Source organism: Leptonotus elevatus, chromosome 19 (assembly GCF_054856555.1).
Source record: "Leptonotus elevatus isolate MCC_2025b chromosome 19, RoL_Lele_1.0, whole genome shotgun sequence".
In the NCBI taxonomy this organism is placed as follows: Eukaryota; Metazoa; Chordata; class Actinopteri; order Syngnathiformes; family Syngnathidae; genus Leptonotus; species Leptonotus elevatus.
Genome location: NC_141257.1, coordinates 9,447,139 through 9,474,464, shown reverse-complemented (window position 1 = coordinate 9,474,464; position 27,326 = coordinate 9,447,139). Strand labels below are relative to the sequence as shown.

Sequence of the window (27,326 nt, the reverse complement as noted above, 5' to 3'; positions counted from 1 at the left end):
CCCCCCAGAATGAAAAAAAAAGATATACTGTAAAATAAACATATCACTTCTCTGTTAGCATTCAGAGATGTAAGGTATTTTTGACAATGAAAAGGAAAAACCTTGAAGTTTTCCCCAAAAGGCACTGAGGGGCAAACAAACGCCGTATTCGCATAAATCATTTGTGAAAGGGGACAAAGTATAAGATGTAAATCATTCAAAGGAGAATCCAACTTAAAATAATGACAAATAACTAAAAAGTGGTCTAAAAATCTCAACTTTGGTGAAATGAAAAGCAACTAAATGCTCTTTTAGTGACATTTTTTTGTTTTGCATAGCTTCCTTGCGGAGTTTGTCCAGAATATAATTTTGCCATTCAAATGTATGTAAACAAAAAAAAAAAGTTTGGCCCATCACAGGGCTGTGACAAAAATACACCTTTCCAAAAATGGAAAATATGCAACAAAGCACTTCTGTACATACAATAATAAATGTTCAAAAGTAAAATGTATTGACTTATAACTGTGCTACTAAATGCTAAATGGTCCCTCTCAGTAAGAATGGGTGGCACAGTGGCGGACATTTTCTTAATTTTTACCTCCACCTTTGCTTTTAAAAAGCAAGCAGGTTACTTGCACACACCTACATTCAAGTTGACCTTCGGTAAAACCTTTTTGACTCCTCGCGCCCTTCGCCACCAACGCTGACATTCCGCTTCCTGTTTTCCTTTACGAGACTTAAGACAGACGGTTCGTGAGGAGCGAGTTGTTTTGTTATTAAATGTCTGTTGTGGTGCAGTCACGAGTATCGGCCGGGGCGCCATCTTCGGCGATATACAGAACCTCGCTGGGCGAGGAAATGAGGCGGAGGCCGAAGGCGGTGACGTGGCTCCTCTGAAGCGGGAGTTGCTCCAAGCGGTCGTGCTCCACCTCGGGCAGCGGCGCGACGGTCGGCGCGTCGCCCGGCTCGCTCGCCCTGGGCGCTTCCGTCTCGCTGAGCTCGGCCGACAGGCGGCTGCAATGCGAGTCGGCCACCGACGGCAGGCTGCCGCTCAGCGACGGCGAGTCCAACTCGGACGAGATGGTGCTGCGGCGCTCCGCGTCTCCGTGCGTGTGGTTGACTTTGGACTCCGCTTTGCCTCCGCCGCGCTTCCACAGCTTCCCTTTGCTCTTCTTGCCTCCCGCTGAAGAGGAGGACGACGCCTCCTTGGCGTGGCCGCCGCCGCTGCCCGCCCCTCTGCTGCTACAGCTGGCTTCATCCAGGCTGCTGCTGGCGCTGCAGTGACGCACCTTCTCTTTGGACTCAACGTCTGCTTGCACCTCCAGACTGTTGTCTCTGCATATATACACAAATTCTTTTCAGAGGTGGCAAATCCAGGTCCAGAAAGTAAAAACCCTGCCACAGTTTGGCTTTAGCCCCAGCCCCATGTGCTCGTTTACCTGCTAGGTAGCTAGCTAGCACACGGGGCTAAAGCCACCTCTGATTATTTTCAAAAATATACCAAGAGAGCACATTTTTAATCAGTTTGTGCTAGCTAGCATGTTTTCCACATTAATGTGCTAGCTCATCTATTGATGCGCCTCATGTGAATTTGGTTTGTTTACACGAAGCAACAAAACGTATAAATACGTTCTATTTTAAAGGTTTTAAGTGTCCCAAAGACATTTTTATACGTTTTGTTTTAATGCTAGAGCATACAGAAGGCTTTGATGCAGCCTCTCAACTACAGAGAATGGTTGAAGAAATGGTAGTATTACACAAACGGCCAGCAGGGAGCAGCAGCGCAAAAGAGATCAACCAGGGCCATGTTGAAAAAAAAAAACTAAATTATTCACAATTCTAAATAGATTTGTGAATAATGATGAAACTTAGCTATATTCTAATGCTAATTGATGCAAAACGGAAACGGATAGAAATATACCTTTTTTCCTGATGAAAGAAGAGACTCTAATTTTACTTTTGGTAGGTTCCATGTTTTTTATAACAATAAAACACAATATTCTGTGGGCCTTGCAAAATCAGTCAAAATCCAGTAAAACAGCCGGGAGTGAAGGGGATTGCTTCAGTGAAAATGTCTGGGAGTGAATGTTAACTCCTGAATACGTATTCATGTAACGGGTTCATGAATGTGTCCATGTGAGAAGCATGGCATCGATCAACTCCATTTTACATGCTTTGGCACCATCTGGTGACATCTACATGCAATTAAGCTACTTTTAGAGGGACATTAATTATTCACAATTCCTGCTATTTCAAGCAGAGGTGACTGATATGAAGAACTTGAAAGTACCTCTACTAGTCCATTTTCAGTATGTATTTATATAGTAGTATACAGTTTAACCCTCCTTCTTATGATTCTTTTTGTACAGTTATTATGGGTGTAATTCCACTAGGTGGCGCCACATTCATGTTTAACAGTACATTTGAAAGAATAGTGAAAACAGGAAGTATTTCAAGTTCAGGCTTATTCTACAGAACTGCTATAGGTTCATTTTATAATGTACATTTGATGATAAGATGATAGGTTAATGTTTGAGTTTATGATATGTATTTGCATAGTGTTTCAGGACCATAAAAAAATAAAAACACACCTATAGTGTATTTAAACAAGGTTATTTCTATATTACTGATTTTACCGCAGGATGACAGGTGAGAACATTTTGTATCGCTGACCTTTCCAGAGGCATGTAGGCACTGAGGATAGATCCCGCCATCGCCTTGGTGCTGGCGTTGTCGCTCATGGTGCCGAGGCTGACGGTGGCCGACTCGCCGCTCAGACTGCAACGCTCCTTCTGGATGTCTGCCTGCACCTCCATCCTGGAAAATACGCATTGCGTATAGTATTATTGTCTAACAGCCTCAATGTACATCAACATCGTAGCACTTGCATAATTTGTTATGAATATCTGACGCATGGCTGTCACGTTCCACTCTCGCGCTACCTGTTGTAGCAGCTTCCCGACAGGCTGCCGGTAATGCTGGTGCCGGCGAGGGCGGTGGTGCTGGCGTTGTCGCTCATGTTGTCCCGCTGTGCCGAGCCGACGCCGCAGCGCTCCATATGGCTTCCGCTCACGCTGAGGCTCAGGCCCGTCAAGCCGCCTACGCTGGCGCCGTCGCCTAAGCTGGCGTTGTTCAGCCTCGTCTCGGCCACCGACGTCGTGTCTGGCGTGTAGTTAAGACGACACTTGCTTACATGCTTCGGTAGGTGCTTCCATTTTGGTTAGCAACAAGCTCAGCAGTTAACTCACCTGTAGCTGCTGCGCCGGCGCCCATGTTGTCGTTCTCGTCGTCAAACTCGATGCGGACGCCTTTGCCGTTGCCCGCCGACACGCCGCAGCCACCGCTCCGGCAAAGCGAGATGGGCACCACGCCGTAGACATACGCCAGCATGATGGGCACGCCGATGCCTGGTATCACATCATTGACATCAGTGAGAGATGACAACGGAGTAATAAGCGAAAGGACGAGAGATTTTCTTTCTTACCAACAGTCACGGCCGCCACTGCGGGCGACACGATGACAGACAGCGTCACGCCGCCCGCAATCACCAAGTTCCTCTTGTGCTTGGAGACGTCTTTGCCCTCGTAGCGATTATGGATCTGATGGAGGGAGTGGACAAAAAGGTCACCGACTCGGTCTTTCTTCCGGAAGGTGAACGCTGTCTATGAGTCGAGGCCTCACCTTCCTTCCCACGTAAACCGGGATGCCGATAATCATCGCGGGGAAGGCGATGCCCGCGATGAGGGCAATGCCTACGGGCGCTCCTACTAAGGTGCCCAGCTGCCAGAGGATTTTCTTCTTTCTGCTCCACGGCTTCTTCCCCCAGAAGGTGCAACCGGATGGACTTGGGGGTGACATAATGTTTTGGGATCATTGTTTGGGGACACTTAAGTTCAAACTATTAATATATGCTGTAACAGGATGAAGCCTGTGCGACTACATATCCTATAGGTGCCTGCGGGGAGGATTTAAGCAGCTTACCTGAGATAGTGCAGGTCAGAAATCTCCTTCATGCAGAGCCAGCAGAACTCGCAGCCGCAGACGGCACAGGTCATGTGATTGCAGCTGCCGTCATTCATCTTGATGATGCAGGCGGCGCAGCGAGGACACGGCTTGATGTCGTCACCTACGAGACACCACAATCCGTAAAGGGTTTGCCCAAAAATAAATAAATAAAAAAGATTCACATAAGAATAGAGATTCTCATTTACTAAGATTCAGAATCCCAAAATCGATTTTATTTATTTATTTTATACTGTATTGTAAAGCGCAGTTCGTGTTGTACACGATTTGGCCACTTGGGGGCAGTGTGGTTCCGCGCGTTCAGATACACTCTTGAGTCTACATTAGAGTAGAAGAAAAAAGTTACTATCAAGTAATGGCAATACAAGTTGTTTTTTTGTAGCGTAGGAAGAGCGTTTGCCTGTAAGTAATGTTAAGAGGCTTCTATGAATACATTCCTTCACTGCTTTTGTATTAATAGCAGTTTTTTTTTGCGATAAAAGTGCCGCGAGTAGCGTGCTAATTAGCGTTAGCGAGTCATTGTTCATTAGCCTTGAGCTAGCTACGTTCGGAAAACAACAGTACAGCATTTGCATTTAAGTGTGCACCGTGTGCAATTTTCTTCGTTTAGTGTGTTTAAGTTTACAGTTAACCCCAACTGGAGTGTAATAAACGGCTTGATACCAGCAAAATTTGACTCTTTTTGGAGGTACTGTTTGCACTTTGCTGTCTACTAAACTGGACTCAGTCTGCTCAGGGAGTGCAGAATAAAAAAAAGCTGTAAAATATATAGTTAGCTACATAGAATATAAATTGTGGTCCACACGCTGTTTTTGTGGAAAATTGCATTTTCCTTACAATTCAAGACTGGATGAGATCATGACGATTCATTGCACATACGTATATAGATTGAAGCAGAAATATTTTTGAATTGAGAATGATTTAAACCAAAAATCAGAATCGAATCATGAGACATTCAAGGATTCCCCGTAACCATCAGCGCACAGATACGTCAACATCTGGGGACTGGTTTGACTTGTAAAAAAAAAAAAAAAAAAAAGGCCACAATATGTCTCCTTTAACACAGGTGCTACTTTTCATTACCCGCAGCGCCGCTCTCCTGGCTGTAACTGAGCGACGAGGACCGGAAACTGCGCAGGCGGAAGTGCTGCGCCCGCTGCTGGCGCGCCGTGTCGCACGTCTGGTTGGGATGCCACAGCTGCTTGCAGTGGTAGCAGAACTCAGTGCTGCAGCCCTCGCGGCCACACGTGATCTTGGGGCAGCTGGCGCAGCCGAATGCGATGACGGCGTAACTGGGGTTAAGGTGGGAAAACAACAACGTGAGTAAAAGTTGCTGACAGGGATGAGAGGTGGGATGCAGTTTATAAGGATGACACTAGAGGGCACTTGGAATAAGGAAACACAAATTTGGGGAGTTTAGTGCACATTGTACATAATAGTAGCCTGGGAAAACCTATGTTACTTACTTCCAAAATATAATTAGTAAATATCTGATAAAAAACAACAACTTTTTATTCTGCCATTACAGACATTTGAATTCTGTAGTCAACACATCATACTATTACTATATAATACTACCAACAAATTTTCAAACACACATCCATATTTCTTTCTATTCAGGCCTATTTTTACATATACCTCCATATAGATCAATTAATTGTATTTTAAGAACTGAATTTTAATGTGTTACTTTCACCAAAACAACTGTTGATGTCCTGAGCAAGAGGATTAATACAGTGAATGGAATGGTAGATTTTTTTTTAATTCTTTTTTTTCTTTTTTTAATTCATACAATGACAACTTTGTGGATATACAAATGACAATTTTTTCCCCACATAAAATGACTCAAACGACAGTTTTTTGGTCATAAAATTAAACTATCAACAACCAGCAACTTACCATACACTTAATTGCATTTTTCCAAAAATGCTCAGCATTTCTTTTTTCATATTTTATTTTTTATTTATCCTGATGAATTTAAATAATGTTTGGAATGAGTCTTAAAAATGACATCAAAATAATTTAATGTCAATAATTATTTCCTTTTAAACTTTTTTTTCATAAAATTATTATTTTTTCTTTTAAGAGTCAGAGACTACTGTAATGTTGAGTGTCAAAATTACAAAACGAAAATGACAGCCTTGTTCATATTAAGGGATGAATATCATGAATTGCTAATTACCTGTAAAACTATTTTGTTAATTTTCGTACAATTATTTCTCAAATGACAACTTTTTGGTCATTTAAAAAAAAATTGACTTATGGTAAGATTACAAAAATGTTCTCATAAAATTACTACTTTTTTTTTGTGGGGCGACAACATTTATGTAAATTTATGCTGCCCATGTAAAGTGACGTCTTTTTTTCTAAAAATGATTGCCTGGTTACCACAAAGTGACAAGGCAATATAACGGGTATATTATATTAACATTGTAGGAGTTACTTATAACATACTACTGCCAAGTATGGTAATCTTGGAGACATCCACACTCAATCTCTGTTTGTAAGCACATAAAAAGGCTCCGTGTGAAGTGTCAACACAGACATTGCACTTTTCCAAATATACAGTAAATGATAGTGTAGTGTTGTTGAAATATAGACAATAAGCATCAAGGGCATCTTTAGTAACAAGTGCTGAAACAACCACGCCAGAGAGGCATTCTTACAAACAGCTGGGCTTTAGGCGAGGGGGCGTGTCAACCAATCAGGGCTGAACTGACGAAAGTAGGCAACGTCAAGTCGGTGATCTCATAACAACTGAGCGGGACGTGATGACACCCTGGGGTGAATCACAGGCTGGGCTAAATTTCAAATCCAACAGGTCCGCCGTCCCCTGGGAACAAACTGTGGACTCTGTGCCCGATGCAAACAAACGAGACCCTGGCCTGAACCCTGGAGCACACGTCCATGTGGCCGCCGCCGAAGGACAAACATCCGCCATTTGCGCTAACGTTTGGCCGTGAACAGTTGGGAAAGAACGCCTGCCCATAATATTACATAGACCCATTTTAACAGAATTATTTCAAAAATTTAACCAGTGTGAGTTTTGGGGGTGTCAGTCAAAATCTTACCCGCAATCAGGAGCGGGGCACCAGCGGCAGTCGGGCTCGGCCACCAGCCACCTGCGCAACATGAACTCCTCGTACTTCTCCATGAGGGCGCGGTTGGCCAGGATCATGGCGATGTCGTGCGGGTTGAAGCGCTCCGAGCACTCGGGGCAGCAGATGTTAACGCGTGACTCGGAGATCTCGATGCGCAAGTACTGGCGCAGGCAGTCGGCGCACGAGCGGTGGTGGCACGTCATGATGTCGGGGAAGCGGTCGCGCGTGTGCCGCAGCAGGCACAGCGGGCACTCCAGAAGCTCCGAGGACCCCGCCGCCGAGGAGATCGACGCCGCTCCCTGGACGGAGTGCGCCGACATCCTGTCGGTGAAAGCCTCGGGCGGGACGCTGTCCACGCTGACGAGGCTGGGCGGGTCCAGCGCCGTCCTGGACTTTCGTTTTGCATCCCGGTCGGACCGGCGGCGGCGGCCGAAGAGCGCCTGGAGGGAAAGGCGGCGCTTCTTGGGGGTCTTCCTGACTGAGGGCAGGCTGACGGAGGAGGCGGTCGAGTTGAGGTCGCGCTCCGAGCCGGTGCTCCCATGATGCTGCTGGTGCAGGGTGCTCATCATGACCAGAGATCACCACATGGGTTGTTGGTAATGGATGGGAGGGGTGGGGTGGGGGTGAAGGAATGTTAAGGAAGCTTGAGACTCATGCAAACAAAGACATAATGGCTGGGAAGGGGCATGTGTTGGAAAAACCTGAAGGGGGGGAGAAAAAAAACATCATGAGCCATAATTATCAAACAGACAATCACTTCGGTACTAAGGCTGAACAATTAATCGAATTCAAATTGTAGTAGAATGTAGTTTTCAAATCACAAAGGTTGCAATTTCGGGGCGGAAAAAATACTATATGTTGTGCGGTCCACGTTTACATAACATTGTACTGTCTTTCATATTCATGGCTTATTTGCCTTTCAATTTAGTGTAACCCGGATTTAGAACACCAAAATATGTACGTACCGTATAATAAATTCGATTTTTTTGGGGTGGCAGTAGTCTATTTAACAGTACAGTATTTCTTGTGTTCCTTATAAAATACACGTGAAGAGGACTTTGAAATATATATATTTTTTTTAAATCACAGATTTTTGTTCAAAATCTTTCAGCCCTACTAGGCAGCAGGCACTATCTTTAAGTTGCTATGCAGAATGCACTTTAGCCAAATTGTTGCTAGGCAGACTTTTGTCGCTTAAATACTGTATACAGAAGAGTTCCAACCATCATCATCCATGACATCATTTAGTCCCGAGAAGTGTAATTTAGTTACAGTACTTGCTCAATGTAATATGCGCACTAAAAAATAATTCAGACAGCTAATGCAGCATGTGGCTAACTAAAACCTAGCGTGAATGAGCACTCCAGTTTCCTACCACATTGCAAAAACACGCATGTTAAGTTGACCAAAGTTGAGATTGTAATAATACAACAAAATCCAATCTTGCAATGTGATGTCAATGTTCTTGCATGGGAAAAAAAGAAAAAAGAAGAAGAAGTTGTTTATGTGAGTCATTAACCAAGAGAAACAATGTTTTTGCAAATTGGTCTGCATGGAAACAGGTCATGTGTTTTGCAAACAGAGTGAAAACAATGTTTCAGCAGCGCAGTAACAATCACAAGGTGTAACGCAGCTGGAAAAGCTTTCTGAGGAAGACGGGAGAGTAAAAGGGACTTTCCATTTGACTGTAGCCACCGTTTCAGAAAAAAATGTGTGCGTGTGTTTCCACAAGCTCATGCATTATCAGTGCACACAGACTGGGCCGATGTCCCAGTTCCTGAAAACAGGCCTTTGGGGGCAGGAAGCCCACTCCGGAGGCACAAACGACACCCAGCCAATCACTGCTCTTTTTTGCGTCAGCTGACAATTAGTCATGAAAACGATTCCAACGAGTGATTCGGCCAAAAGTCACGTGATTATGGAAAGTTTTGGCCAGGAACATGGGAAAAGGCTAAACAAAACCAGGGGTAGTAAAACTTTAACAGGCGACAATTTATTTTGACAAACAAAAAGCAACGGAACAATCTTGCTCTGAGTTTTATTTTATTTTATTCTCTTTATTTAAAATGTATGACATCATACTATAATACATGCTGTTATATGAATATTCTCACTGCTTCCTGGTGTCTGCGGCCAAAGCAAACAGAGGCGCGGTAACCCAAATATCACCCGTGTAGTTTAACACTAAACACACACAAGAGGCAGCGTCGCTAAGCCTTATGTTTTCCTTTAAGCGTGATTGCGCCGCGCGTGCACGTCATTTTACTCATAAAATGTGTAATGAAGTCAAATGAGGTCACGCTTCTACTTTTCATGTGTGCCACAGCCTGGTTTTAGCCCACCAAATGGCAAAACTATTTCCCGAAGCGATGCCACGGTTTACGAGCGACGTCCTGGAACCTTGTCGAGGGTTCAGCCGGTTCTTAATCTCAACCAAACTTCAGTGGAGATGACGTAATCTTCCTGCCATTTTGCGACGTTCGGCTTCAAAGTAACCCCTCGCACAATGACAATCTGGGAATTGGGAGATTCGGAGAGGACATCACGTACGCTGGCGTCCGGTGACATTCCAGTCAAAGGGCAGACTTCCTGAGAGCGACAATGCGCGAGCCGCCATTACTGCGTCGGGCCTCTGCGGCAGTGTCGCTTTTTATAACCGCGTCGTAGTACTGTAATTGTTTTTGGCTTTCCCGCGGACGAGAAAGAAGAATGCGACCGGGCCTTCCTCGCTGTCATTTCACACTGTGGGAAGAAAACTATTGTTAGCCTGTGCGGTGCTGGTCGGGTGAAGGCTGCGTTGCTATTTAGAGCTCGTTCATTTGTCAGAAAAAATATGACAAGCTTATAATACACGACAAGGCCAAAATAGAAAACTAAAAAAAATTAAATGCATGAAAGGTGAGGTATTATTTTTACCACTTCAGGTCGCCATCCTCACATTTTACACTGTAGTATCTGTGACTTTGAATGTGTGTGGCTTGAAAATGTTGTCTGGTGAGTGACATGGGCGGGGGAAAAAAAGATCATTGAGAGGCCCTGAAACTTGGCTCGCAAGTTACTATCACAGTAGTTGTCTTTGTCAAGGATAGGGAATGGTGATATTTCCTAATTTAACATCTGAATCTTTCATAGGGAAGCAATTTCACACCACTTCTGTATGTGTGTGTGTGTGTGTGTGTGTGTGAAAGGACGATTCATTAATATGGTGACCAATAAAAATAAGTCACAAAGTAAATAAGGAAGGACTGTGCCCCGCAATTGACGCCTTATCTTTACTTGGAAAACATTGCTGACAGCCCAATAAAATATTTGTAAAAGGCTTTCAATTTCATTTTAACTCTAAGATTGTTCTAAAGTGTTAAAGTGGCTAGCCTATTTCAATGTTCATGTGTAACAAAATTGCTACAATAAGGGATTTAGGATGGTGACAGTTTTAGAATAATTCCAAATGTGTATATATATATATATATATATATATATATATATATAAAAAAGGAGAAAACATCATGGGGCTCCGTACTGAATATTTTTTACTTGATTGTGTTTTATTTATGTATGAATTTCTAAATACAAATATTTCATAGTGCCTCATGAATTCCATACAAATCTGTAGGAACAAAAATGTGGCAAAAACCGACAAACCTCGTAACTGATTTAAATGGCTCGATTGTGTTTTTTTCTTTGCATAGCACGACACATCTTTGTTATGGCTCCTATCAAATGTGCGCAAATTACACTATGGCGTGGCCTACAGTACCCGTTGAGCCGGTTTGTGACATTGGCAATTAATAATCCCCAATTTTTGTACAACATAATGAAAGTGGTGCGGAGAAATCACAACAAAGAAACTCATGAGACATGACATGCCTTTGACATGTCGTTAGACCCAAAACATTTGAGTTACACTAAAAATGTAGATTATGCAGCTATTTATTTTTAAGCACTAAAAATAGCAAATTATTCATATCGCTTGTGTGTGACAGCTAATTTGAGTGGCAAAGAAAATTATGTAATTGCAATAAACTTGTAACCTCAATGATAATCATTTTATATATTTATTTGTTTCAAAATATACAGGAAACTAAAATTGCGAGTTGTAACAACGATCGCCGACGCATAAGGTCTCGTTTGTCCAGTTTGTGACGTCAAATGTGACAAAAACATTGCATGTGGCCAGAGTTTGCATGAATCCAAATATGACTTTTTTAACAGCTCGACTGCGTTGTTTTCTCTCGAAGCGCGTTGGACCCAAAATATTTATTTATGGACAACTCGGTCCGTCGATTCACCAATCAGAGCCGTTCACGGCAAGACAGAGCATGCATAAGAGTTGCCGGTCGCGGCAAAAATATCCACTGGATCTAACAAATTAATCCTGTATTTTGTCTGTAGTAGCCAATGTTAACGGCAATAAAAATAGTGAATTTAACAGCTTCTAAAAACTCTCCACGTATTGGTTGATCGTCTATTTACGCATTTGGTTCGAAAATATGCACGCTTGACACAAAAAATACGAGTTTTGACGATAATCAACGCATAAAATGCCCCTTTCCAAAAATCTGTGACGGTCAAAGGATGACGCACGCTGACAATAACAAGGCTTGCCCGTGGAAGGGGATCTTTTCCAAAAACAAACTAATGTCTTAATATTATGCGTCGGCGAACCGATCTTAGCCTGTTAGCCCTCCATTAGCCTAGCTGCTAGCGCCCAACTTTAATAACCGTCCAAAAAGGAGTTGCCGCCCATCTGATTTTAAATCATTTTCCACACGGCGCGGCTTGCTGATTCAACATTAAGCATTTTTAGTCCACATAGAGCTTAAGGGAACTTTAAACGGAAGCGATTTATCGTGCTTAACCTCATAAAAGGTAAGAATTGTTTACATGCTAAGCGACTAGCTTCGCCGTCGCCTCGAAACATGAAGGAAGTTGCAGCTTGTGAGGCGATTAAAAAAAGATCCCGAAGTTCCGCGTCTTTTCGGACAAACTTACCGTCAACTTAATTAGTGAAATTCTTTATCCAGGAGCTAAACAATGCACCGCCGTGTGGAGATCGTTTGTAGAGGAGGAAAAAAGTTGCCTTGGTTATGGACGACTGGGGTAGTGTACGTCCCCTGGGTGTGTAAATCTGTCATCAAGCCGCACTAATGGAAAACTAGAAAGCACTCGCATCCGGTTGAAATGTTACATTTCATAATAAAATATTCTCGTTATTGTTGTAACCTTGTATTAAAAAAAAAAGAAAAAAAGTTTAATTGTAAATTTGTAGTGTGTTGTACATTAAATGAACGTAATCCTCAAAACGTCTTGTTTAAAATGGTCAGTTTAACTTTAAAGCATATCCCCTCATAGTTAATAAAACTGTTTAAATGTAATGCATTCTATGTGTTGTACATACTAAATAATGGACGAACGCAAATCAATCGCATAACATACGATTTAAAATGTCACATCGGCCTCACCCCTTCCCAATAATTAAAACAAAAAAAAGTTACCCCGGGATTAGTCAATCAAATAATTGCGTGACACAACCGGATGTGGTCGATTTACAAAGTGTTTGCCTTGACAGTTCCAGTTTCAATGTTAAAACGAATGAATCATGACGCAATTCCTAAGCACCGGACAAAAATGCAATGAGGCGTGGTAATTCAAAATGAATCCAACCATTCAGTGAGCATCTAAAGCACACAAGTCCTAAAAAAGATGGGGGGGGGGGGGGGGGGGGCAAAGACACGTGATATGCATTTGCATTACCAAAACATATTTTTCATTTTTACTTTGAATTTAGCACACAAAACAGTCAATTGACATGTTATTTTATTAAATATATACACACACAAAATGTATATATATATAACAAAAAGGCAGTTTAATCAAGCTACATCGTTTTGTGCATACTTTATGAAATACACTTTACAATGGCTATTAAAGCTCACCAGTGCAGCAAAGGTACTTGTTTTGTGTGCCTCTTTTCAACTTTAAAACAAGCAGGCACTTTCTTTTCTTTAATTACGAATGATTGCCAGCCTTGCTGCTTTATTTCATACCGACGTTCCCTGAAATGTTTCAGATTAAAAGTGTGTGCCTCCATCTCAGCTCAACAAAAACTTTAAACTGTTAAGTTCAGTGATTCCCAACCACTGTGCCAAAATGATTTGATTGCACAATTCATTGTCATTGACAGTAAAATTAGTGAAATATTTGTTATTACTTCTGGGAGGTTTGGCAGTGAATTGGTTGGTCAGAAAATATTTATTCATTCCAAATATTATTTTTTTCATCTACCTGCATCTATGCCAGTACACTGTACATGTTTTTAAATGTAAAGGTAAAGGTTGGGAAACACTGGTTTACTCTAAAGTGGATGAAAAAAAAAAAAACATTCATAGAAATATTATGGTTCAAGTCGAGAGCATGCATCTCGGTAAAGTGCTAAAGCATTCCCCTGTTGTTCAACCACTGCAGCAAATTATTAAAAACAACGCCCCCAAAATTGTTGATTTAAAAGATGGCACGTTATTGCAGGAGTGATACACAAAACTAGAAAGGCAACACAACATAGACACAAACGTCATGTATTATTATTACACATAGTTTACTTTGAAGCTTGCATTGAAAGTGTTAGTTTTGCTTATCAGCGTCCCCCCCCTTCAGTCTACATGTTTCCCATCGTTGGCCACTGATTGAAAACATTGGTTTGGTCCACGCTATGTGCTGTAGTGGGTAACGTAGTAGTCATGCACGTACATCAGCACGGCGACCGGTTGGCCGATAATGAGCGACATCCACACAGCCGCGTTGCCATAGATGCCGTTCAGGAAGCGACCCACGAACCAAGCCAGTGGAACCTGGTGAAAAAACAGAGGTAAAATATTGAAATGAAGAAATGCGCGGTTTTTTTTGCCATCAGAATAGCAGCATGTAAACAGTCTCTCAGACGATTGATTTTATGTCTGCACAAAAAAAAAAGTAGTTCAACAAAGTAGAATTGCTTTTAATTCATAAAATGATTTTAAGAAGCCCTTTTTAACTCTGTTGCTAACCAAAATAGCAGAACGAACCAAGGCACAAAGTCTTGGATGAATTCATGAGCCAAGTCTTACTAAATGGAAGCTTACCTTTTCCTATCAAGAAAAAAGGTCATTAACAAGGTCTGATTGTTATGGAATTTTTTTAGGCCTATGCCAATTCCAATATTTGATCATTGATTAATCGGCCGATTAATTAGGAAATATATATAAATAACTACTACTACTGTTAAAAAAAATAAGTAAAAATTGTCTGGCGGATTAATCCGTCAGGCCCTATCTGCGTGCATGAATGGAAATTAAAGAGTTAACTTCCAATCCTATTTGAACTCTGTTGCTAACCAAAACAGCAGCAGATTAAAAAAAAAAATCTTTGCCTTTTCTATTTCTCTGAATTTCATTATATATTTTTTTTAATTCAGTTTTCTACTTTCAATTGACATCAAATGTATTAACAGAATAAAACTAATAGACCTCCACATCTGCATCTGAGCAAATAAACACCATTGCTGCCATTTAGTCTCACCTGAGCCATCATGCCCATGAAGGCCCAAAGTCGGAACATCTTCAGAGGGACGCTGACCAAATACTGAGGAGCACAACCCAATCAAAAAGAGTTGATGAGAACAATGAAAATCAAAACTTGGGAGGTTTTTGGCGATTACCTCATGGAAGAACGCGGATAGCAGGAAGACGGCGCTTTGGGCCACCAGCTTGTTGACGCCTCTCCTCAACATCGGCTTGTAAAAATGTCTGCAAAATGGAAACTGTCAGATGATTTGGCAGGCGTTCCTAATGATGTGTCCACTCACCTCAGGCACCACTTGTGAACCGGGATGTTCCAGTTGGCCCAGAAGTAGGTGACGCTCTCAGAGTTCCTGCATGAAATACATTTCTGTGCATTTGCATGTACAGTACATGTTCTTAATACTTACCACCAGTCTCTGTAGAACTCCCTATCCCCAAACTGCAGCAGCTCGGCCACAAAGTTCATGGACGAGTGGAAGAACCAATAGAAAAAGATTAACCAGATCAGATGGTTGGGGACCTGAAGAGCAGAAAGCTAAGTTTTACTTGATGTCCCTGAACGCATCATGACGCTTTAACCTTGGCTGCCGCTACACACGAGACTCATGTAACCATGGCCTGTCCTTGAACGCAACTCGTAACCCTCACCATTGACCGCGTAATCTCCCAACGTGTTCCTGAACGCATCGTGTCACTCACCGCCAGCTTGAGAAGACGCTCCACCATTCGAGAAAAGTCCATTTCCTGCGCGAGACGCAATTGTCACTCGAATCGCACAAAGACTTGTTGTGTCTGACGTGTAACTTCACTGAGCTTCCATCTCACCTGGAATGGCTTCATGGAGTTCTGTATGGTGGGAACCATCCACTAGACGACACAAATGGATCACGTTAGCTGGTTAATTGAATTAACGGTTTTATACGACTGCGGTGGCATTACCTGCTGTATTAACCCCACCAGCAGCTGCATGAAGAACAGCTGCAAGGAGAAGCAAACCACACATTGAACACACGCCCCCCCCCAAAAAAAAAGCCATTTGATGTATTCCGTTATTTCAAAAATCACCATTTCGAAGAGCCTCCTCAGGAGGAAGCGTTTGCGTATTCGAGGCGAGCGCGGGAAGTTGAGCTGGTAGCAAAGCGTCGGCGCAAACACAAAGTAGTACATGTCTGACGACAAAACAAGATAGAGATGACTAATCTAGTATTTATAAAAAAAATCTAATAAAATAAATGTCATCACCTCTGTGGGTGAGGTTCCCAGGGTAGGAGACTGTGTGCACTGCTGAGCCATTGGACTGAGCCACAGACGGACCTGGAAATCACAAAAGCAGCAGGACATAATTGTCTTAAAATACAGTATGTAAAAAAAAAAATGGAACGAGATTTGAAATGTATTAATACTCACATGAGTAGGAGCGAGTCAGTTTCTTGGCTTTGGCTTGTCTGATCTCCCGGCACCACCTGTTGGTGTCCTGGTAGGAGTACAGCTTGAGGAACAGCACCGTGTAGATGCCCAAGGAGAGAATACCGCCCACTGACAAAAAACACTTACTATAAATACTGCATTTGATGAAATAAACGTGTATTGACCTACCAGGGGTAATAGAGGTGACAGTAAGGACCGTCGCAGAGGGAAATATCAATAGCGACGTCAAGTTGAATATATGAAGGATTAAGCCAGTTGTTTCCGACACTGTTCCCTAGAAAACACAAAAAAAAAAACATATTTAAATACAATACAAATAGTACTGTAGTTAATAATAAAATATGAACCTTTAAATTTAACATTTTATTTATAAAATAATTGATATAATTAACTCATTCGCTGCCATTGACGGCTATAGGCGTCAAAAATTCATTTGAACTATTTCATTAGTTTAACATATTTTCCACTTTTGTTAAGAGTATGAAAACCTAGAATTTTTGTTATTTTACATTTGTGATTAATCGTGAGTCTAGTGAAGTCATGCAATTGATTAAAATAAAAAATGTTAATTGCCTAAAGCAATTTAAAAAAAAAAAAAGAAATTAAAAATTAGGGGCGTCAGGCGATTAACATTTTTAAATTGTAATCAATCGCATGACTTCACTATTTAACTCACAATCACAAATGTTATATCTGTTCTAAATGTATAATTTTTCCATACTCTTGTTAACAAAAGTGGCAAAAAATGTTAAACTAATAGAAATTGTTCAAATAAATTGTTGACGTCAATGGCAGTGAATGAGTTAATATACATACAATATATAAAATGTAATAACATATTTTTTATTATCATAGTATTAACGTATTAAAATTACAATTAAAAATAATGTAAAAATATAAATAAAAGCACTCTTCTAATGGCAATGTATCAAAATTACTCATTCCAATAAAATTTGTTACAAATAAAAGATAAAACATTAAAATAAACATTCATATAATCAAAACGAATGACAAAAAAAAAGAAAAAAAAAAAAGAATAATTCTAATACTGTAGAATCATGTCATAATAAAATATAAACACAGGATCTCACCACAGCCAAACGTCTTTCTGTATACAAGGCTGCCAAAATGAACACGTTAGATGCTGGAAAAACAGCAGAGGAAAGCAGAGCGAGGTTAAACAACATGTGTGAACTTTGGCAGGAATACTTTATGACTTGTTCAAAACAGCTGCAACGACTTGACTACTTCAAAACTTGATCTTTGGCTTCAATCAAAAGTAATTCTAAAAAAAAAACCCGTAAAAATAAGAAATGCCACTATTGTAAAAAAAAAATCATGATAAAATAACACTCCACGGTATTGTACCTTATAAAACAATACAGTAAATATAAAGTAAAATTGACATTATAATCCTCCTGGTCGGTGCACCTTGGCCACAAGGGGGCACTATAATACAGACATTCAATATACGGCTTTGGGCATTCAAGTGGTTTGATTAATTATTTGGTTTATGCAAAATTTTATTTCTTAATAAATAATAAATACTATCTGCTCCTTGTTGTCACCACCATTTAGAGATCGTAACTCAAATTTTTGCTTGCAATTCAAAGGCGCTTAAAAAAATAAAATAAATGGCATAAAATGATCAAATGTAAATAACAAAGAAAATTATTTAAAAAATGACTTAAATTGCTAATGTAAAATAAAATACACATTTGAAACTATATTACAAATACAAACAATAAAAATAATACCAAAATTAAAACTAAATGGCAGATTAACAAAACTAAATAATTGATTACTCATAAAAAAAAAAAGACAGCATTAAAATAAATAAAAGAATGAAAATCTAATCAAATTCTAAATTAAAAATAAAACCAAATGAAATGATGAATTATCATACCAATGATGAGGCAAGCGGCTGGCCAGCTGTAGGGGTCTTTCAAGAAGAGTGACACCACCTGTATGGGGTCGACCAGGATGCCATATCTAAAGCAGACAGCAACAGTTTGGGTTCAGACTAATTGCTGGCAACAAATGTGGGGGTAAATGTATCAGCGTACACGCACTTTATTAGATTCTCCAGGAAAAGGCGTGCATTACTCAGCACCTGAGAGACAAAAAAATATATTTTTACAGTTTATATTCATGTTGGTTGCAAAGTGATCACAATCAGTCATAATGGAGGGGCGGGTGTTTATTGCTGTCTTGCTCAATAAAAAGGTCGAGGTGTGGCGGAGTGAATGCTCTTGACAACATCTGATAAATGTTTATGGCGGCACTCGTTTCTGAGGAACAACGACTGAGCTTTGAGATTAAAAAACAAAAAACAAAAAAATGAGGCATGTGTGTGCCTCTTTAGAGTTTCAAACGCGCTTACTTCATCAAGCTGATGCAACTGTTGCTCCTCAACTGTCCTGACTTATGCTTTAGTAACCTTTAGCAAGGACTGCGACGGGCCAATGTGGTGTAACCTCTAAGAGGGCAAGTGGCATGCTTTACAAATAATTCTTAAAAATGGCTGCCGTCCATAAGACAAAAATCTACTTTTAGACCAGTCTTTTACAAAACATTCAATCATGGACTGCCGATTCTTTTTATAGACCGAGAGTGTTTTATTTTAAGATCAATGATATCGCGGATGCCTGTCAAGACGCGGGATCAAAACACGATTTTAGTTTTATTTTACAATAGTGAACTTGTCTTTATGCTTGTATGATGTTTTACTTGCGTTTAATAATGGCAACCATTTGAGCATTGAATACAATAATTACATGCTGTGGGGAAATATTATACTATACTTACCAGCATGACAACACACCAGTTGAGGATTCCTCTGTAGTTACTGAAGCCACTAGCAGAGCTCAGAAGAGACTCCTGTTGGACATGGCAGCTGTGTGTATATATATTTTGAAGAAGAAAAAAAAAGACAGAATATTACAAATGCAGCAAACGGAATTTTGGTGGGCTAATAACGAGTGAGCTAAATTTGGTGTTCAGGGGCCACACATGATGCTATAAAAAGTACTTAAAAAAAACTTGCATATATGAATCAATTTCATCATAAAACAAACTGGTAAAGCAAAATGCAGTTTTGATCATGTCAATTCTTAGTCAAATGGTTGAAGAATGAAGTCGTTGGTATGTGTGGCCCCTAAATGTTGAAATTGAGTGTGACAAATCACAGAAGTACAAAAATGCAATTTTGCAACAACTGAGCATGTTTGTGCTTGGCTGAGAATAACATGTCCTTTTTGTTGTTGCTGTTATGAACTAATAAGTCACCGCAAAATATTTCACAATGAAACAGGATTGTGGTAAAACATTGCCATTCGAGTTGTTATAATGATGCACCAATTGCATTATTAAATGGAGCATTTGTAGGTTAATTTAGGACTTTTGACCAGAGTTCACCTGGGGTTTTGTTTTTAGCACTCCGTGGCGGTAGCACACCTGTCTCTGCCACATTCAGGTACCTCTGTATTTTCCTAAACTCCCGTTGATTTACATAATTAAAAACTATAGATATGTATTGAATGAAAATGCAGCTACACGGTACGTGTAGCAAATTAAAACAGCGGTCAGTCAGGTGGAATGTTTGTTTAGTAGCTTACTTTTGTTGAGAAGTGCATTATGTGGAAATGCAGTACAGGAATTTACGATCGTAAAGCTGTGTCCTTAAAGGTTACCTGAGTCCCTCGCTGATTTCGTCCACTGGACTTCCCGGCTTGTTGTGTTTATCAGTGGGCCGTTGACCCGGTTCTCCGTCCGCCTTTCCGTTGTTATGAAGACTCCTGGCCGTCTCATCCTTCTTACCGGGACACGCCGGTGGTTTATCGCCGCCGTGCCACTTGCCCCCGTTGGCTTGCTGCTTGACGCCGCCAGAAATAGTCGTCCTCCTCTGGCGGGCTCCGGGCCCTTTCATCTCTGTTCGATCGCTCATCCCGCTCACGCAGCGTTCACCTGACAGGACATGTCGGCCCGCCGCTGTCCTTCGCTTGTCAGTGGCCCCCGCAGGACACGCGTGACGCGGTTACAAGCGCAAAAGTAGTGTCCGTGTGGAAGCTCGGGGGCGGTGTTTCATACCTACGCTATCAAGATCATGGGGCAATTAGCTGATGGGTTGCCAGATCTCACTTATCCTCCTCCCCACGGAGCCCGCTATCTTCGGGGTGACGTCCCCCTTCTTTCACAGCTCGGTCACCGAATTAGTAGTCAACATAATGTACAGTACAACCATTTGACACTTAAATCGCAAACGTTGCTAATTTAGCAACTTCAAAAGGTTTTTCTTCCCGTTGACCTGTATGCCATTATCAGTATGACCACTCGGTGGCAGTACATCCTAAAACAATGTGGCAAAAATAACGACGCTAATGCGTTTGTTGGATAAATGGCACTAAAATACCTTTATAGGTGTTCTTAAAAGAATCATATTGTATTTGAAATTAGCAGGATATATTTCTAAAACGTTAAGGGTTAAAAAATTACCACAAAAAAAAAAAAGTTATTCACGTTCCACAAAAAAACTACAAACAAGTTTGCTTGACGAGCACGAGCTGCAATCACCCAATCACCTTCGACATTTTAGTCACGGGTTCATTTTGACCAATGGTTAGCGCACCGGTCTAGTTCAGGCTACGTTGTCTTACAAGAGACACACATATTTGAAGTTGAGTTGGAAGATGTTATAAATGTTTTTATTTAGCTATTCATTTCGCTTTTGTGTGCCTATGACACAACGTGGATTGGTTTTCTTTTAAAAGGGGATGAAAAAGCTCAAGAGAAAGAAATTAAACGGGGCTAATGTACCTGTCACAAGAGGTAAGTCGAGTACCTGTTAGCAAGCAAGGAATAAAGATAGTTTGGACACATTAATTAGCAAGCTTTGAATAACGATAGTTTGGACACATTCAATTCCGCTTCTTTTCTCAACGACTCAAGTTACGCTTGAATTATACTTAAAATAAATTCATGTCCCGTAAGAGTTGCCTGCGTGGCAGTATGACATAAACAGATGGCTGAGTTGTATCACTCAAAATTGATTTTAATAATACAATTGCAGGAGGCACTTTCAACAGTGCAATCATGCTCAAAAATAAAATTCACACCAATTTAATGCTTTGCTACATGCAATTGTGCTGCTGATAAGCAGCATGTGCTTGGTTAGGCACCACCTAGTGCAATAGATAAGGGGAGTGAAACATAACGAGATAAAAGGACTAGTAGGGGGATTTGCACAGTACTAATAAACACCTCTTGTATGTTACTGTTCCGGTTACAGAAGAGGACTGTGGGAGGAAGCAGAAGTCGACTGAGATCCACCAGGCGTTAAACAGGTAGAATATTATGGCATTGTAGTTCATTTCTCTACACATATGGCACAAAGCTACAATTTTCTTCACAGTTTAAGTGTAAATTAAACTTTAAAACACGCACACAAGGTAATTAGCCATCAATTTAGTGTTGTAATGACAGACTTTACTTGTCTTAAGAACAAGTATGTGATGGGCTTTCTACAAAATATCTTAAAAATCCAGTGTTGTACTGTAGAGCACTTTACACTTGCACCCACCCAATTGTTTTCATACAAGCTATATGTACACTTCATTGAACAGTGATCCGGTGGACATTGAGACCCTGAGGAGGGCCGCGGCCAGTAACGGAGGACTGCTTTCCAATGAACTTCGCAGGAAAGTGTGGCCCAAACTGCTCAACATCAACGTATATGATCTTCCATATAAACCTGGTTAGCGACAAACTGATGTACAAAATAGTACTTTTTAAATGAATATGATTTATAATCCAGGATTTTTTTTGTAGGAAAAGATGGACGGGAGAACCACAAGGATTACAACCAGGTGGTCCTGGATGTCAAGAGATCCATGAAGCGCTTTCCAAAAGGTCCTTTTGCTTTACCGTTTTTACACGTTCTAAATAGTACAGTAGACGTCATTCGTTTTCTCTCGCAGGTATGCCGTCTGCGGAGCGAGTTGTTCTACAGGAGCAGCTCGTGGATATCATCCTGGAGGTTCTGAGGTGCAACCCGCAGCTCAACTACTACCAAGGCTACCACGACGTGGCCGTCACGCTGCTGCTTGTTGTTGGCGAGCGTATGGCTATCGCCATGTTGCATACATTATCCAAATATCATCTCAGGTAGCATACAGTACGCACTTTTAACATTACTTAACTTTTTAGTTTTTTTTTTCTTTTAAACCAAGAAAATATTCAAAAGGCAGTGATAAATATTGGTAAATTGGGTCCAAAAAGAATACAATATTGAAAAAAAGAGGGGAAATGAGGAAAAAAAGGCAAAACAAATATTGAAAAAAATTAATCTGCAAATTGATGGATGCATATGGGTGCTGGACAACTATTTTTCTTGCAATATTACAACTTTATTCTCCTTTAAAATAATGGCAGTGTGTTGCCATTACATCTAGATGGCAGCAATCTCTAAGGCGTGGAGTTTCTTTGGCAGGAGTTAGGTTGGAGGGAAACAGGAAATAGCGTGACACGTTCATATCAATACACTTCACTTTCTTGGGAGCACTACACTTTGGGCTAATTTGAGCAAAAAATAAATAAATAGTGAACTGAGGTTCCACTGCATTAACATTCATTTCTCCTTGCAGGGACTTCATGGATCCGACAATGGACAGCACTAAGCATATTTTAAACTACCTGATGCCTATATTGGAAGAAGTGGACAAAGAACTGCATGACTTCATGGTCAGGTACAAGTCCATCTAATCAGTTATCTGTAGCATTTGTTTGGTAGAAGTTTGTGAAGTCTAACCAAGTAAGACCAAAACATTTATGTATAATACATATGATATTGTTGATTGTAATGTAGATTACTTTATTGCTTGTTTTTTTGTTTGTTTAAAAAATACATGTGAAGAGGACGATGGCAAGGGGGGGGTTATCACAATTTATTTTTCAGTTTTTCAGCCCTATATGAAAGACAATGCTTCACTTAGTGATTTTGATGGGTTTTTTTAGAGCGGAGGTGGGAACCATATTTGCCCTGTCCTGGCTCATCACGTGGTATGGACACGTCCTGTCTGAGTTCAAACTCACGTTAAGACTCTACGACTTCTTCTTGGCCTCTCACCCCATGATGCCCATCTACCTCGCTGCTGCAGTAAGCAAACGTCAGCTCCGGCCTTCGAACGTCATCCTTTTCAATGCAATTTGAATATGATCTGTCTTTCCGCCAGATCGTGCTGCACAGAGAGCAGGAGGTGAAGCAGACAGAATGCGACATGGCCATGGTCCACCACCTCCTCTCGCGCATCCCACAAGACCTCCCGTATGAACTCCTAATCAGCCAGTCTCAAGAACTGTTCCACTGCTACCCTCCTGTCATGCTGGCTAAGCGGGCGGCGCTGCAGTCTCGTAAAAGGTTAGGAACACCCCTTCTAACTAACCATAGAATTTCATACAGAGATCCCGCCAGAAGTGACCAAATCATTTTCAATCTTTACATTTCTTTGTTTCTCCAGCTTGTCCATAAGCACCTTTAAGGCCTTTCAGCTTTCGACACTCCACCAAAGACCGGATTCTGTTCTCCAACGTCTCACCAAAGCTGAGGCCTCTGACACTTTGAGACAAGGTAACGAAAACCAGGTTCTGAGGGGCCCCATATAATGATTTTTCCCAACGGCAGTGTTTAACTAATTAAGATATCAAAAATCTTTGTGTGTACGCTTTTGTTCCATTTCATGTGACAGTTCACTCAAGCTTAACTCTGTTTTGATGAGTGGAGGAAAAATAATCACATCTTTACTCTTCTACCTCTCTACTCCCGGTGTTGTAATATTCCTCGAACCCTCCTCAAAACCCCCAAATGCAGCATGAAACCCCTCTCCTCGTCATCCTCCTCTTCTTCACCCTTGTTCTGTGCTCGCCGTAGCTCGCCACTCAGGCCAGGACGTGGCTTTGCCCCAGGACAAGAGCCAGCGATGGGGGAAGGGGAGCAGGATGGTGAAGATGGCGGTGTGGGGGCTATCTGCCACGCTGGGGGCGGCCGTTTTCGCTGTGGCCCAGACGGCCATGGAGTGGGCGCCCGACGCGTTGCTGCAGCTCTTCTGATGGGCTTTTTTTCTCATCCTCACTGCAAGGACTCGAACCTTGTATCTGAGGAGGAGGTAGCTCACTGGGACAAGGTTTGAAGTACTGCTTGGCCATTACTTTACCCTTTAAGCTGTTTTGGTTGTGTGGGTGATTTATATATATTTTTTTGTTTGTGTGCTTGTGGGAATTTCTCGAAACCAAAAAGTGCCCCTGACTAAATAACAGAAAAAAAAAATTAAGAGCTGAAAGCTTCTCAATATGGATGGAGAGCGTAAATGAGAAAAGTGGGGTGCACAATTAATTGTTGCAGGCTACACAAGTATAATAATCGACTTTTTGCGTGTATTTGTAGGTTTTTAGATTTTCAAACTGTTGAAGTGCACACCCCACACCTGCTGAATAAATCCAGGAAGCTCTTACATTCATGAAATATTAAAGCAATGTTTTGCCCAAACAGAACATTTGCTTACTCTATAGCCTAATCCTAATCGAACAGTAACATTATTACATTATTATTATTTTTTTATTCATCTTAAAACTTAGCCTGTCGGACGAGCGTACAAGAGTATAATCGTTTTAAACCCGAAAATAGAATATTAATAATACAGAAGTGTGTGTTAGCAATGTAGCGATTTTCCCCAGCAATGTCTGCACCGTGTACCAACGTCTTAAGACTCTGAAATATTCATCAGCTTTTACTAGCACGCGCCTGCTGCACCTGTGAATGCACGTTCGCACAGTACAGCCTTGGCCACCCTCGGCTCGGCCCTTTGGTCAGGCTAAATGTTGCCTAATAATGTGTATACCAGTTTGTGTGAAGGAGTTGTGGATTTTCATGCGCCCATGATGAACAAGTGGCAGTTGCATGCTTTGATGGTCGGTGCCTTGCACTGTTACACAGCAAGATGACATTTCTGCTAATGTAAAAACACGCTACTTGTAGTTTCACTTGTTGCTAACCTGACTTTCAAACTGTTGACACCGACTGTCACAACTAATCAAGAAGCCGACATTAGGACTCAAATTGCTAAAGCTAAAAATAATGCGAGCAACAACATGCTTTAATGTGTGCTTAGAATTATTTTACTTAAAGGATAGTGTGTAGAATTTAGTGCCTTCCAGTGGTGAACTAATAGAACGCTATGACCTAAGTTTATAGTGCGTGCATTTTGAAGCATGTGCATTACGGTGCCTCAGAGAGACCACACTTCGCAAGACTAAAAAATACATTTGTTTCCTTTGGGCATCCATAGCAGAAAAATGGTGGCGAAAACATGCGACGCAACCTATGTAAGTAGTTTTTCTTACCTCATTTGAAGTCGTGTCTTCGTTTGTCAACTGTGGCTGTCGCTTTAACATCGTGCACGTACTTGCACGCGCACCATGAACGAGCCTGACACATATGCTGCAGTTACACTTTGGGCCAGAGGTGGCAGTCGCGAGTCAAAAAAAAAGTGACAATCCTTTAAATGAAAAAAAATGTAACGATGTGAGACAACATTTACAGCTTCTTCATAAAAAGAAAAGGCGTTGTTTAAAGGAGTGTAAATGGGCTCTGGGCGGCAGCGCAAGTTCGACGACGTTGTGTAGTATGTGTGTGCGTGTATAAAAAAAAAGGGAAAAAAAGGAGTGTAATAGCGCAAGCACGGACCTTCTGCTGCGTGATGACTGTTTTGATTTTGGGTTCCTCGCCGGCTCGCTTTCTGATTGGCTGCACGTCACTGTCAACCGGCTGCAGGGTGGTTTGTCCTCGGGGAACACCGCACACAGAGCGAAGGCGGGCCAAAACAATCCAACATGTTGAATATCCCCAATTTCAAGTCGGAGGTCCTTCCGAGCGCTGATATCGGCATGGGCAATGTGTGGTGTCATCCTTGCAATTATCGGGAGGCGAAATTCGGGGCCGAAATCGGGCCAATTCGCCTGCCGTGTGAACCAGGCTTTAGCTGATTGTTAGCTACTCACTATTCCACTTCAACCCTGCACTGCAGATTTCGCTAGCGTGCATTTTCAGCTGTCGATGACTATCAAAAACAAATCAAGACAACAGCTAGCTGCTTTTAGCTACATATTGTTGCACTTAAGTTCCGTAGAAGTTGCTAGTGTGCGTTTTGTGGATTCTGACTGCTAGTGGCAACCACAAAAAAGAAGAAAAAAAGCTCTCAACAATGTATTGGGATGCGTGCCAAAGACCTGGCGGTGTCGCTAACCTGCCATTCAAACTGTTCCCGAATTACAAAACAAATCAAAACAACGGTGCAGACGGATTGCGAATGTTAAAAACAAAGCGGGAGGGAGTCTCCACTACCATTAAAGGTTGGTGTGACCTCCTTCAGGGTTGCTGAGCTTGAGTAATTAACAGTCCCGTCAGTCAGTCACTCAATTAGCTAGTTCGTTAGTTGGCCGCCTTTCTGTAGTAGAAAGCTTATAGAGACTTTTATTGTTAATCACTTTAATTAGGCGCTCGATAAATCAGCGCCTCGTTGGCCAGATTCTGTTTTCATGTTTGTGTCTGTGCTCTTCATGCAATCGTTTTTAATTCCAGCAGTTTGGCTTTTTGTTGTATGTTGCCATTATGCACGAAATTATTATTATTATTAATGAAAATGAAACCCAAATAAAACATTTATGGTGCGCATAAAGTATTTGAAAATTTGGACAAACCTTAGACTGATCAAATATATTCATTACGTCAACATGCTTTAAACAAGTCTTTTATCGAAGGAAAACAACAATGTATATTTAAATATTTATTATCACAGCGCTATCCAATGACTGTATTCCAAAGGAATGATGTTAACTTATGAAATTGAGCTGGTGCCCTTGTGTAAAGCGGTGAATAAATAATGATTGATGGTATTTCTTGTTTTCTGTCTTCTATTTATAAATTTAAAAAAAAATGTTTAGGTTGTGTTAAATTCTTGACAAAATCTTAAAGGACCATCAATGATTTTGTAGAAATTAACCAGAAAAAAAATGACAGTGATATTACATTAATTCAGTAGGATTTAGTCGGCGGCTGTCAAAACAAATCAAAACATTTGAACTCTGTTCTCTGAATGCTAATGCTAAAAACAACGCTAACACCAAAGCTCGCGTCTGTCTTGCTTTGCGTTTGCAATTAAATGGTGCGTAAATCCAGATGTTGTCAAGT

The 27,326-nt window shown here is 41.2% G+C and overlaps 3 protein-coding genes across 4 annotated transcripts; 1 reads left to right on the top strand and 2 right to left on the bottom strand.

The window, feature by feature from the left end:
- Positions 1 to 9: 9 nt before the first annotated feature.
- LOC147157817 (E3 ubiquitin-protein ligase RNF19A-like) lies at positions 10 to 12,253 on the bottom strand. Its single transcript, XM_086063027.1, has 10 exons — positions 12,096 to 12,253; positions 7,074 to 7,804; positions 5,086 to 5,294; positions 3,961 to 4,105; positions 3,661 to 3,823; positions 3,464 to 3,578; positions 3,228 to 3,386; positions 2,922 to 3,141; positions 2,653 to 2,796; positions 10 to 1,314 (listed from the first exon to the last, which is right to left on the bottom strand). Exons 2-10 carry the CDS (start codon positions 7,670 to 7,672, stop codon positions 756 to 758), a joined length of 2,313 nt encoding a protein of 770 aa, XP_085919153.1. The 5' UTR covers positions 7,673 to 7,804; positions 12,096 to 12,253; the 3' UTR covers positions 10 to 755.
- A 649-nt stretch (positions 12,254 to 12,902) lies between these two features.
- On the bottom strand, positions 12,903 to 20,408 carry dgat1a (diacylglycerol O-acyltransferase 1a). The gene is made up of 17 exons (XM_086061983.1): positions 19,780 to 20,408; positions 18,896 to 18,983; positions 18,160 to 18,200; positions 17,994 to 18,079; positions 17,179 to 17,231; positions 16,256 to 16,361; positions 16,067 to 16,195; positions 15,902 to 15,973; positions 15,725 to 15,828; positions 15,599 to 15,637; positions 15,485 to 15,526; positions 15,359 to 15,403; positions 15,067 to 15,179; positions 14,944 to 15,009; positions 14,797 to 14,884; positions 14,658 to 14,720; positions 12,903 to 13,951 (listed from the first exon to the last, which is right to left on the bottom strand). Exons 1-17 carry the CDS (start codon positions 20,031 to 20,033, stop codon positions 13,811 to 13,813), a joined length of 1,530 nt encoding a protein of 509 aa, XP_085918109.1. The 5' UTR covers positions 20,034 to 20,408; the 3' UTR covers positions 12,903 to 13,810.
- Positions 20,409 to 20,692: 284 nt separating this feature from the next.
- On the top strand, positions 20,693 to 27,031 carry LOC147157815 (TBC1 domain family member 20). Of its 2 annotated transcripts, none has more exons than XM_086061984.1 (10): positions 20,693 to 20,914; positions 21,375 to 21,429; positions 21,709 to 21,839; positions 21,914 to 21,994; positions 22,063 to 22,249; positions 22,729 to 22,830; positions 23,099 to 23,240; positions 23,317 to 23,501; positions 23,602 to 23,711; positions 24,012 to 27,031. In XM_086061984.1, exons 1-10 carry the CDS (start codon positions 20,860 to 20,862, stop codon positions 24,188 to 24,190), a joined length of 1,227 nt encoding a protein of 408 aa, XP_085918110.1. In that variant the 5' UTR covers positions 20,693 to 20,859; the 3' UTR covers positions 24,191 to 27,031. The 2 variants fall into 2 exon arrangements, with proteins under 2 accessions (XP_085918110.1, XP_085918111.1); XM_086061985.1 differs by having other exon boundaries at positions 20,694 to 20,914; positions 23,952 to 24,059.
- Positions 27,032 to 27,326: the final 295 nt, after the last annotated feature.